General features: G+C 41.0%; 1 protein-coding gene across 3 annotated transcripts in view; it reads left to right on the top strand.

Annotated features, from left to right (window-relative positions):
- Positions 1-227: 227 nt before the first annotated feature.
- Positions 228-12,405, top strand: part of LOC133403809 (protein tweety homolog 3-like) — a 35,829-nt gene continuing 23,651 nt past the window's right edge. For 2 of the 3 annotated variants that reach the window (XM_061679096.1, XM_061679094.1), the window contains exons 1-2: positions 228-517; positions 1,606-1,775. In XM_061679096.1, the coding sequence (XP_061535080.1) occupies positions 1,650-1,775 (126 nt within the window). In that variant the 5' untranslated portion in view covers positions 228-517; positions 1,606-1,649. Of the gene's footprint in view, positions 518-1,449; positions 1,540-1,605; positions 1,776-12,405 lie in introns of those variants that run through there. The other variant, XM_061679095.1, reaches the window with a different exon arrangement.

Below are 12,405 nucleotides of genomic sequence, written 5' to 3'. Positions count from 1 at the left end.
TTCATAAGAAAGGTAATTTAAGTATATATTTTTTTAATTTAAAGTGACGTACGTATTCCCTCGACATCCTCATCTTTTTTTCATTTTCGGCATGCTGGTTTTCCGAAAAAATGTTTTTATTTATTATTATTTTTTTAAATGTAATTTTTGTAAACTTTGATGTCCGCTAGAGTTCGCCATTTTGCTATCTCGCGCCCTCGGTCACGCACGCACGCACGCGCACGGTCTCTAAGCTACCCGAAAGCCTCCTCGTCAGTCGTACGTGGAACGTTGAGGCACTTTCGGCACTTAGTGTGTGTCCACGCGTGTTTTGCTCATCGTACCAGCTCCGTGGTTAACATGAGCAGCGGCGGGCTGGTGGACGTCAACGGCGCTACCCGGTGAACAAAGCGGCAACAGCGCGCTTGTGGTTGGAGCGACCCGGAGGAGAATGCTGGAAATGGTCGCCTGGCACCGCCGGTGAACGCCGCCGCGTTGATGCGGCACCGAGAAGGCGATACGCCGAGCGAGTAGACAGGTAATGTGGGCTGGACGCGTGATGGATGGATGGATGTTGGCGGTTGACCTGTTCGGTTGTTTTCGTGGCGAGTCGGCAGAGACTGCGGTACTCGGTGAGGACAAAGCAGGGCTGGCGCGAGCTAATCCGCCGCGGTGACGAAACGACGACAGAGCCTCGTATGTGGGACCGTAGCGGTAGCGTCGACCGCCTTGACCTACTTGTGTGTCTGTGTTTGTGTACATATACCATCCAAGGGCCATTTTCGTGCTTCATGTTATGGCGGCGTACTGTCAACAAGCCTCCCCCACCCCCTCCTTTCCATTTTCTTCTTCTATTGTCATCGTTCAAGTAAAATGTGTCTGCGTTCATTGTTTGAAGGGGCCCCGTTCCGCCTCACTCATTCACCTCGTCCCCTCGCCCTCCGGCTATCTATCCCGCGAGGCCCGTGTGATTATGATTAATATTACCCCAAGAGCGGTTTGCTTTGGATGAAATCGATGGGGAAGTCAAGTGGTGTCAGCATGTAGCCCTGTCGTGTAAATACAGGAAGCAAGCACACACAAATGAGTCATCCGCATTGATGCAAATGGCAGCAAGTGAAATTTGTGGTGGTATTATTAAACCATAAAAGAAAAGAGACGCACCAGTGATCAAATCTTCCAGTTTACATGGAGGATTTTTTTTAAATAATGATTTTGTATTCTTTTTTTTTTTTTTTTAGAAAAGTAGGTTTCTTTTCAAAAGAAAGTAATGATTGTTTCTCTTTTTAAGAAAGAGAAAATGTAAGGAATTGTTTTTTTCTAAATTAAATGCTTTGTCATCTTTTTAAGAAACAAAAGTCTGACTGAAATTGTGCCAAATCGAATTCCTCCGATTGTGAAAAATTGTTGCATCAGAGGCGTAACTGTCGAGCATACAATATATGAATTGTGTCTTTCACACAGAACACAACAAAGCGGGACAATGCCATGTCTGATAGTGACAACTGCTTTCAACACAACAGGACAGGGGCCTTATAGAAGAAATATGTTCTGTCAAGAGTAAGGGATTTATTTTTATTTTTAATAATACCTTCAACCCACCACAATGTTTTTTTTCTTCCGTAGTGTCCGAGGGAGTAATCATCTTTTAGCAAGGGGACGTCTTCAAGATGGCGGCCGTGGTCAACTACTCGCCGCCCTGGTGGGTGAACCTGCTCCACCGCTTGCCTCATTTTAACTTGGACTTCCAGATGGTCAGCAGCGACTTCCGGCCCGAAGACCCTGAGTATCAAAAGGTAACAAGACGTCTTTCCTCAACATGGAAGCTGGGCGTCGTCGACAAATACATTTTGGACTGAATGTTATTATAGTAATAGCGAGCACGAACATTTGGACGAGATAGGAAGTAACAAATCTCCGTCTACCAAACAACGGACAGCAGCATGTTGAGCTCCGGCCATCATACAAGGCCTCCTCTCAAATTGACGCCTTACTTCAAGCAAACACCTGCCAGTCTTGAGTAACGGGAATTATTTGAAGAAAAGTTTTTTTTTCTTTTCAAGATAGGGATAAGAGATTTTTTTTTCTTTTGAAGTAAGAGGAATTAATTTTGTTATTTAAAAAAAAAACATGCAAACATGATTTATTTTATTTTTTAAAAAGAGACATTTTAATGGTCATTTTTCATTTTAGGAAAGCGAATATTGAATGGGTTTTTTTAGGAAACATAGAAGTGACTTATTTTCTTTTTGAGACAGAGAAAATGTATTGATTTTTTTTCTCAAAAAAGAACATTGAAGGATTTTTTTCTTTTAAGAAATACTTTTAAAAAGTAATTTTTCTATCTGTGTAGTGGTTAGTGAGTGATGTATTTTATTTTTAAGGAAAACGTTATGATTATTTATTTTCATGATTCACATAAAAGTATTATTTTTAAGAAATAAATTGTATTTATTTAATTTTTAAATGTTTTTTTTAAAGAACAATTACGAAGAAATATATTTAATTTCTTCTCACGAAACACAGATGTGATTTTTTCCTTTAGGAAAGAGTACATTGAATTATATTTTTCTTTTCAAGAAAAAGGAAATTTAAGGATTTTTATCTTTTAAAGAGACAGGTAAATGTTTATTTTTTTCAGTAAGAAAAATCAGGAGTTTGCATGTTCTCCCCGTGCCTTCGTGGGTTTTCTCCGGGTACTCCGGTTTCCTCCCACATCCCAAAAACATGCATGGTAGGTTAATTGAAGACTCTAAATTGCCCGTAGGTGCGAATGTGGGTATGAATGTGAGTGCAAATGGTTGTTTGTTTCTGTGTGCCCTGCAATTGGCTGGCAACCATTTCAGGGTGTACCCCTCCGCGAAGTTGGCTGGGATAGGCTCCAGCACTTCCGTGACCCGCGTGAGGATAAGTGGTTCAGAAAATGGATGGATGGATAAGAAAAATCATCAGATTTAGTTCTTCTTCTATTTCCTTTTTAATAAACATGAAATATGATTATTTATGAGTTGTATCTTTATATGAAACAGGTAAATATATGTGTTTCTCTTTTGTTTTAAGGGTAGAATTTTTTTAATTAATATGATTATTATTTTTAAAAAAATTTCTTTTTAAGAAATTGTCCTTGACGTTATTTGTCTTCAAGAAAGACAAAATTGTTCTGGCAATAATTTGAGGAGATGCTGTACCCTCCAATAAACGAAATCACAGTGGACTCTGACACTGCTTTCACGTGACATAAACTGTAATAGACCGCTAATGTTGCTTGCTATTGTTCCCAAAACACGTTGAATTGAAGTAGACGCCGCACCCATCTGCAGTTGAGTAAATACACATCTGAAGGTGACTTGAGCGCTGCAGTTGCAGCGTTGGCGCTGACAGCGTGGGAAGGCAAAGCGCCGCCACAGTCGTGAACAAAACAAAATGGGGGAGGGAGGGAGGGGGTGGCGGTGATGATGATGATGATGGTGATGGTGGTGGGGGTGGGAGATGAAGAGGATGAAAAGGCTTGAGAGGCGCAAACTTGATGAGCCGTGGGAGGTGCTTTTTCTTCTATATAGCGACTTCCTGTGAGCCATTCACTCTTTAACTGAGGCTCTTTGTGTGCGTGTGTGTGTGTGTGTGTGTGTGTGTGGGTGCGTGCGAGTGTGAGTGGAATTTTAAGTACCCCCCAGTCATTTAAACTCTTGTATGTTTCCATGTCATCCTGTATTGTTAGTCGCATGTTGTGTGTAGCATTTGAGTCAGTGCGTATTTAGCACTGAGAGTTGAGGTCACAAACCTCCCTCAGGGGGTTTTGTATACGTGTGTGTTGCTGTGTATGTGTGAGAGAGAGGGTGGGAATATAGGGGTTCCATTCAGGGTACAATCATTAATTCCGGCTAGACGAAGAGAGGGAGGGAAAGTGGGTGAGAATGACAAGAAGAAGGAGGAAGAGGAGAAGGTTGAATTAGATGGAGGGAGGAAGAGAGAGTAGGGGGTGTTTGATAAAAAGAAAAGAATCCTCTCTTTCACTTTTCACAGCCAAACTCGCTATATATGTCTCGGAGGCTTTCATGCGTCCACCACACAGACAGTTACAAGAAAAAGTATGTGAAGTCTTTGGAACGACCAGGATTTCTGCAATATTTGTAGGGCCCGACCGATATGGATTTTTTTTCCCGGCCAATTCTGATAACCGATTAATTGGCCAATTTTAATATTGTACAATGATTAAAAAACGTTTTTTTTTGTCCCTTAATGCTTACATAAAAAAAGATATGAATTACAGACACAACATTTGACCGTTTTACAATACTTTGTCCTTGAGAATTTGTTTAACTTTAACTTTAACAAAGAGGAATTTGCAAGTACGAAAACATGCAAAAATATTAACTGATTAATTTCGATTCAGGTCATAAATGAATGCAGTATATAAGCTACTGGCAAAACATATTCATGGCTGATGCCCATTAATGTTAAATATTTTTTTTTCTATTCCATTATTTTCTTTGCTATGAACTGATGACAAAATAAAAAACAGACGCCTTTCTCCGATGTCGAGAAAAATGTCGAAAATATTGGCTGCTGAAATCTGATAAAGTCACAACAATAGAAAAACAAAGTCTGCTCGAACTAACAGCACAAAAAAACTTATACATTGTATGTTTTCATGAAACACACCATGTCAACGTTCAAAGTGGCTTCTGCAAGAGCTACTCGGAGTCAGCAGCTGACCAACCAAGAGTCCAACCAATGTGACGAGATTGGAGGTGTTTGTTAAAGCCACACTGTGAGGGTTACATATTGTGTTTAATACAAACGTGGAAACAAAATTGGCTTGCTCGACAATGTGGGAACATTGAAGTGGATGCCATTTTGTGTCAAAAAGTGGCAGAAATGGGTCCCTTATTTTGGCTATTTAGACCTCCATAGACTGACTCTCTAACATGGACTTAGTACAAAAGTGTCAATTGCATTAAAAAAAACAAAAACAAAAAAAACCACCTTGGTTTTGTCATAGAAGTGTCAAGAAAAGGCCCCTCTGACAGCTACTTTTGTTTGACCTAGTTTTGTATCCGCTTTGTCCATATTTGGCTAAGACCGCCCCCTGTCCTCTGATTGGTTGCCTCCGTGTAAAAGACCCACTTGTGAGAGCACACGTGTTTCTTATGTTGACAGCGCTGGCTCGAGAGTGGAAAGGGAAGGCGGAGATCTTCGCTAGTGACGTAGATTAGGTCGAGAAATTAGAATGGCCTGATTTCAGGCCTCTCGGCAGAAAAACGTCTGGAGTTCAGGAATGCATGGACCATTTTAATTCATATTTCATGTTTACCGAGGCAGCATAGAGAAAATATTACATCCCAAATACTAGAAAAAGTTGGTTTGGCAAAATGTCCTTTTTAAATTTCAACGTTTCAGTGAATTTTTTTCCAGCGAAAGTCAACATTTCAGTGTGTCAACAAACTTGGTTGAAACTCAAATTTTAACTTGTTTCAGTAAATTCATTTTGGGTAATGTGTCAACAAGCTTCCTTAAAACTCGGATGGGAGAATTTTAATGCAAAGATGCAACCAAATTGACATTGTTTCAACGTCACTTGGAACAAGGTTATTATAGTAAACGAAAACGAATGAAATTAATCGAACTAAAATTGTACAAACATTTTCGTAAATAAAATAAGATAAAAATGACTGTTTTTAAAAAAACGTTAACTAAAACAACATTTTACTTTTGCAAAACTAACTAAAACTAACTGTAATTATGGCGAAAATATCCTTCGTTATTATTGTTGTCAATTAATTTCATACATGATCTTTGCGCATTGGTTTTAATGTAGTTATTGTATGTAGTTATTTCAGATAAATACATAGATACAGAATGGCTACGGAAGGAAGGTCGAACAGTCCTTTGGGAATTGTAGTTCACTTGCTGTGTGTCGTCCAGAAGTGGCACCATCGGGCAGCGCCATCCCAGACCAAGCGCAGGTTTTGCCGCGAAGCTAACTTTTACGTCCACGCTGTTTTTGTTGCTACTCAGAAAAAATTTCAGAGAAATGGACAACTAGCTAGAGCACCTCCTACACACATTTGACAAAATTTGACAACAAACAAACAAAATTACCTTGTTTGGACTTGCCTAATAACTAGTGCATCTATTAAACACATTTGCAGAAATTCTTTGATCGACTGACCTTTTTGAGACAAAATAGCAGATATTTTGGCTCAAATATATATATATATTGGCTCAAATATATTATTTTCGATCTTGCTCTTGCAAGCGTTTTTTTTCCCCCTGGAAAACTGAAATTGGAGATTGTGTCTTGAGGTTCTGTCATCCCTCAGAATAGAACTGATGTGTGTGGTGTACAATGATGGAACTGCAGAGTCAGCTTTGCGGTAGCACAGCTGTAGAACATTACATGAGAGTCACGTGATCTGTAATTACACACAATTCTTTGTCTTGGCCCTTTAATTGTCTTTCGTTTCAATTTTTGAGGCGTTTAAAAGAGTAGGTGTTCGGGTGCCGGTCTCGACTGGGTCAAAGGCAAGCGGGGGGATGAACTGTAGGTCAGTGAACGCCTCGGGAAAAGACTGGTGGTTGTTTGTCAGGCCAAAACTCATCGTGTAGCGTGAGCGGGTGCAGGGTGCAAGGACGAGTCAGTGCAGTGGAAGTGATTGATGCTGTCAGCCCGCACACTCTCTCACACACACACACACACACACACACACACACACACACACACACACACACACATACATTTAAAAAGCACAGATTGAAAGTAGATCAAAGTGGCTGACCGCTAAATCCCCTCCACCACTCTGCAAGCTGATCTGGAGTAAAACACGCACACATGCTCACACACTCACACACATGCGCCCACGTGCGCACACACTCATACACAGATGCTCAGCGACTGCGCTAATTAAAAGCTAAATGGTCCTCACTTAATCTGCGCTGACGCTTCGCCAACTCCACGCTTAATCTCACGGCTGTCAGGTTGGACGCTCCAGTCTTATTGTTGTGTTTTCAAAGACAGGATTCACTTTCAAAATGATTTATTTGGGGAGTTGGCACCAGCGATATGAATTCAGTGGGTGCGTTGTGGTTAACAGAGCAGCAATTTTGGGTCAAACGGTAGCTAAAATATGTCTACAAGCTTAGTTGTGTCGATACGATATAAGAGCTGCTGCTGTCGGCTGTTTTTAGAATTGATTATTCTATTGAGTATTCCATCGATTAATCCAATGATAATCGATTTTGCATTAAAGCTTATTGCAAAACGCTTTTTCCCCCGATTCATTTTCACTAGTTGATTATTGTTGGTTATTTGTTATTGTTTAATGATTAAACAAAACCAAATAACTAACAGTTAAGCAGTATCACACGAGAAGGAGTGATGTTGTACTCCCCAACCTTTTTAAAACTGAGAGCTCCTTCTACTTCTCCTTTTACTATGTGATTAATGCGAACGAAGGGCTACTTGTTTGATATACGTGCACTTCTGAGGCTGCTTCAGGTTCAACTCCAAGTCAATTACAGGTTATTCAGACTACGGCTGCAAATAATCATTTTCGTAGTAGCTTACGCTGACTATTATTTTTCCATAAATTGATTATGATTCAGTTGTTGGTCTGTAACATGTCAGAATATATGGAAAAATGTTGATCGTTGTATACCCAAGTAAAAGCAAATGTTGGCAAATGTCTCATTTTGATTAAACAGAAAGATAATCAGTCTGATTTCATTGAGGACTACAGAAATCTGAGAATAGTTACTGTTGAGAAGCTGAAATTCTGAGGATTTGAAAAATTTTTAGGTAAACAATGCCTCTAAACGATTAATCACTTATCAAAATAGTTGTCGATTAATTTGATAATAAATGTATTGTTGATTAATTGATTAATTGTTACACCTCTACACAATATTAATGCTATATTTTGCCAAAAATAATATAGTAAACATATTTAGAACATAATTAAAACTATTGGCTATAAAACTGTAATCCCCTGCATATTTGCAAGGTTTTCTGCAACAATAGCAGGATTGGTACCGTGTTACATGAGTATTGATATGTGATAATGGTGTATCCATACGTTGAAAGTGTGCTACATCACTAAATTTGGGTCTTATTTACGGCATGTCTGTGAACACAACACCAGTCTGTGTCCAGGTAGACAACCAAGTCTATCGTCTACTGTGATACTTCTCATACTATTTCCTTTTTTGATCAGACATTTCACAACAAAGCTTGGTCACAAACAAATGTATGAATATGTGCGACTATGCTAAGGTCATAGAACAGAAGTATAATACTCGTGTTTATAGCATGATGTTACAGTATTCAGCCTTAATGTCGATTTGAAAGTCCTCAGGGGATCCAACAATGCATTAGCGCAGAATGCCTTTAGTGCAAGGTCTGTCGCGGTAAGCCTATAGAATAGTCATGGGATAAAGCCACGGGGCTCGGAATCTTCACCGCTTATCTCCCCCCTTCAATTCCTGCCCATCCTCCACTTGTCGTCTTCTCTGCTCTGTCGGATAAGAAAAGCTACCAACTGAAGCGCTTCACCTGCTTTTCTGTAGTGTGCGTTTCACACTGTTGTCGACTGTCAAAACAAATGAAGACTAGGAATATTATATTAATGATACTTGCACTGTACGTAACGATAGAGGACTACAACTCGACTGCTCGTAGATGTTCCATTAAGTCCTGTAGAGGACATTTGTGTGTTTCAAGAAGAAAAAGACGTTTCTGCTTTCTGTGTAATGCTAAAACCAATGCAATTAGTCAGTGGAAGGCAATCACTAGGGTTGGACATCGAGAATCGAGAACCGATTGGAACCGGGACTAACGTTCTGGTTCTCCCGCTACCGTTCAAATGTAAACATTTCGGTTTCCAGTTTCGATGCCTAGTCCTCCAGCCGCGAAGAAGAAGTGGCGAAAAGCAACGAAGAAGCGGCGTAAACCAACGAAGAAGAATGCGCACTATGACGTGCTTGTGCCCAACGGCGGCAGCGGTGAACAAAAGTGTGTCTTAACTTTGTTAAAGTGAAGGACCAGCCGCCTCAGTGCAACACTTGGAATAGGGTTATATTGCGCAAAGGAGTCCCGATGTGTAGCAGCTGACGCGCTCCGAGCCTCAGCCGACACCGCGTGGAGCTTCAGTCTATGCCAACATTGAGACAGCTAACAAGGTCACGGTTGCTTGCACTTTTGCACTGATGGTTTTTAGCGTTTATTTAAAAAATAAAAAAAATAAAAAAAGAGAGAGAGCTTACCATTGGGCTAAAACTTCACTTTAGCAACTTTATATCACAATGTATTGGGACAAAATTCACATAAACATTGTCTCAAATTATCACAGACACTAACCTTGTGCCTCATCGGTGGGTAGGGAAAGGAATCAACGTTTTATAGCATTTTGTTCCATCCATTATAAAATAAATAAATAAATAAAACTAAAAAAACAATCACCGGTGCCGTGTGAGGTTACTTTTCGTGCCAAAATGCTGAGTTCTGGTGCGTACCCTTCAAAATAAAAGGCCACAAGCTTAAAACAAGAAGTCAAGCTAAAACTTGCACATATAAACCATTTGACGTGATGAAACAGAATATATCCGTCCATCCATCCATCCATCCATCCATTTTCTGAGCCGCTTCTCCTCACTAGGGTCGCGGGCGTGCTGGAGCTTATCCCAGCTATCATCGGGCAGGAGGCGGGGTACACCCTGAACTGGTTGCCAGCCAATCGGGAGAGCATGCAAGCCAATCGGGAGAGCATGCAAGCCAATCGGGAGAGCATGCAAATTCCGTACAGGCGGGGCCGGGGATTGAACCCGGGTCCTCAGAACTGTGAGGCTGACGCTCTAACCAGTCGTCCACTGTGCTGCCGCTTTTCTTATCTGTTTAAAAAAAGTTAATGGGAGGGAAAAAAAACTTTCAAAGCTTGCTTGGTATCAGAAGACATAAAGCAAATATCAAATTGTGGAAAAAAGCAATTGATAATGTCATTTTTTTTTTATATAAATAAGTGAAGGGGAAAACTTGCTTAAAAATGTAAAATGTTATATTGAGGCCATATCGCCCAGCCCTTGGTGCAACCATTTTTTTTCCCCACACCTTCTGACTTTCATACTGGGAATGAAGCTGAAATTGCACAGTGACTCTGAAGCTGTGTGCTGTTTTTTTTTGTGCTAATACGCTCTAACCACGGCCTCTGTTGTGCAATGTGTGCATATGTTGAGTGCAGTGAATTCCTGGCTGCTAAAAACGAGGTCATGAGGAAGCCCGGGATGTGAGAATCTTGTTTAGGGGAGCTTGGGAGGGGAACTGCATTTTGGGGGGGGGGGGAGGAGTTGGAGACGATCCAAAATGGAGTCCTGAGAATGTTCAGGCTCTTTTTGTCTGCTGAAGAAGCGGAACCATTCTGAAACTGGGTGGTGTTCTCCGGATGGCCCTGACTCATAATGACTTTTCCAGAGTGCCCCAAGGGAGCAGGCGGTCTGGGAAGGTGGGGGGCCAGAACAACCATAGAAACATAAGCCATGGATGGATGAATATACAGTATAATAGATAGATAGATGTACAGTGTTCCCTCGTTTTTCGCGGTTAATGGGGACCAGAACCCCCCGCAAAAGGTGAATAACCGCGAAGTAGGATTTAGACGTTTCACTTCCTTGTTGAAGGTTATTTAAGCAGTTTTGCGGATGTTTGCTTCCTCTTTCTTTATGTACCGCACTGTAGATTCATTTACGCCACAATGGCATGCCACAGATGGAAAACTTCTGCCCTCTTTGATCAAATCTAAAAGTTTCACTTTTTCGCTGATGGTCATCATCTTCTTCATCCTATTGGGCGCCCCGGAGGAAGCCTTCGCAGGGGCACAGCGCTTCGGCGGCATTGTAAGGGCTTGCTAATAAAAAAAATTATCGCTTAAACAAAAAAAGTTATTGCGAACACAACAGCGTGGACGAGACTGGCGAGACACAACAAGGGAAGATGCTGGGTTAAGCTACGATGATGCGCAGCCAATCAGCTCACGGGATAAATCCACTCGTGCGCTCCTTGGTCGATGTCGCGCCGAGAACCAATCACGCGCCTTGTATGAGTGCCCGTATAGTACAGGCATGTACAAAGCCTCTGAGTCAACTCATCTATTTGTTTGGCATGCAGGGAAACCTTCTCTCGTGCGTATCAACATGAAACAACGCGTCTTTCCGCAATATGACTGCCGATATGGCAGTATTTTAGTGCGACATGGCGAGGGAACACTGTAGTGACGTAAATCGAATTTAAGTTATTGCCACATTTTTTTCACTTCAATAGACAATGTGCTTCTCCTTCTGTTGTGTGCACCTTGGCCACATGGGGGAGTATAATACAGACATAGAGAGACACACGAAGAAGAGTTTTACAACTCACACAATTAGATGCAGTAATATTAGTCATTCTTTTGCACCGGAAAAAGGATATATACCCGTGAGTGTTGTTTTATTGTCTGTTTTGCATGTGTTGCTAATGTTTGTGTTCAAATATATGTTGTTTATAACATTGTGTAACATTGTTGCACAGTGTCCAGAAGTATTAATCTGAAAAACAGTGAGGAGTTCTTATATAATGCAGTCGTGAATGGTATAAAAGAAGTACACAGAGCGACATTTTTGGTCTCCTCTTTGTTCCAAATTACCTATGCCTCCCCGCCCACCAGTGCCTGGTCCCTGGTTTACACTTCAAAGCTTTTAGCGGGTTGTGTGTTTTGTCCCATCATTGTGGTTTCTGCTCCCTGTGTGGATGCGCGTCTTTGATGGGATGCTAATGTGCTAGCGTCATGTCTACGTGGGGAAAACGCAAAACGCGCTCCTGACTGCTTTCGTGTCCTATCGGACATGTTTTAAAGGGGACATATTATGGAATATTTTTTGTAATGTTTGTACAGTAGTGTAGTAGCTTGACATGTGAGCGTAATTCGTTCCGTGACCGAGCTCGTAACTCAAAATTACTTGAACAGTGAACCTTTGTCGATTCACATTTTTTTGGGAAAACTATCCTCTGTTATTTGCTGAAAACCTCACCTGTGTTCTGTTTTTGGGCACAGGCCAAAGCCATCGTTCATACAAATAGTGCTTTGGCGCCATCTTGTGACATCTACAGGCATTTACAACCCTTTTTGGTGGCCTCAATTATTCTGCAGGGTTGCAACTAACAATTATTTTAAAGGGACTCTAAGCATAAATCTGTGTTTTGTTTCTAAATACATTAAATATGTTTGAGGATAAGTGCTGAAAACATATTGTACGCAAAGGTTTATAACAATATAGTGCGGAATTGTTGAGTTATAGCTTTAGCATAATTTTCATGGCTGGAATTTTTCCTGACTTTTGTGGGTGGGGCAAAAACACAGCCCCGTGACATCACAGGGCTGGGGTGTATACTTTGTAGCGCGA

Source organism: Phycodurus eques, chromosome 6 (assembly GCF_024500275.1).
Source record: "Phycodurus eques isolate BA_2022a chromosome 6, UOR_Pequ_1.1, whole genome shotgun sequence".
Lineage (NCBI taxonomy): Eukaryota > Metazoa > Chordata > Actinopteri > Syngnathiformes > Syngnathidae > Phycodurus > Phycodurus eques.
Note: the sequence above shows the minus strand (reverse complement) of the source record. Positions and strands in the feature narration are given on the sequence as shown.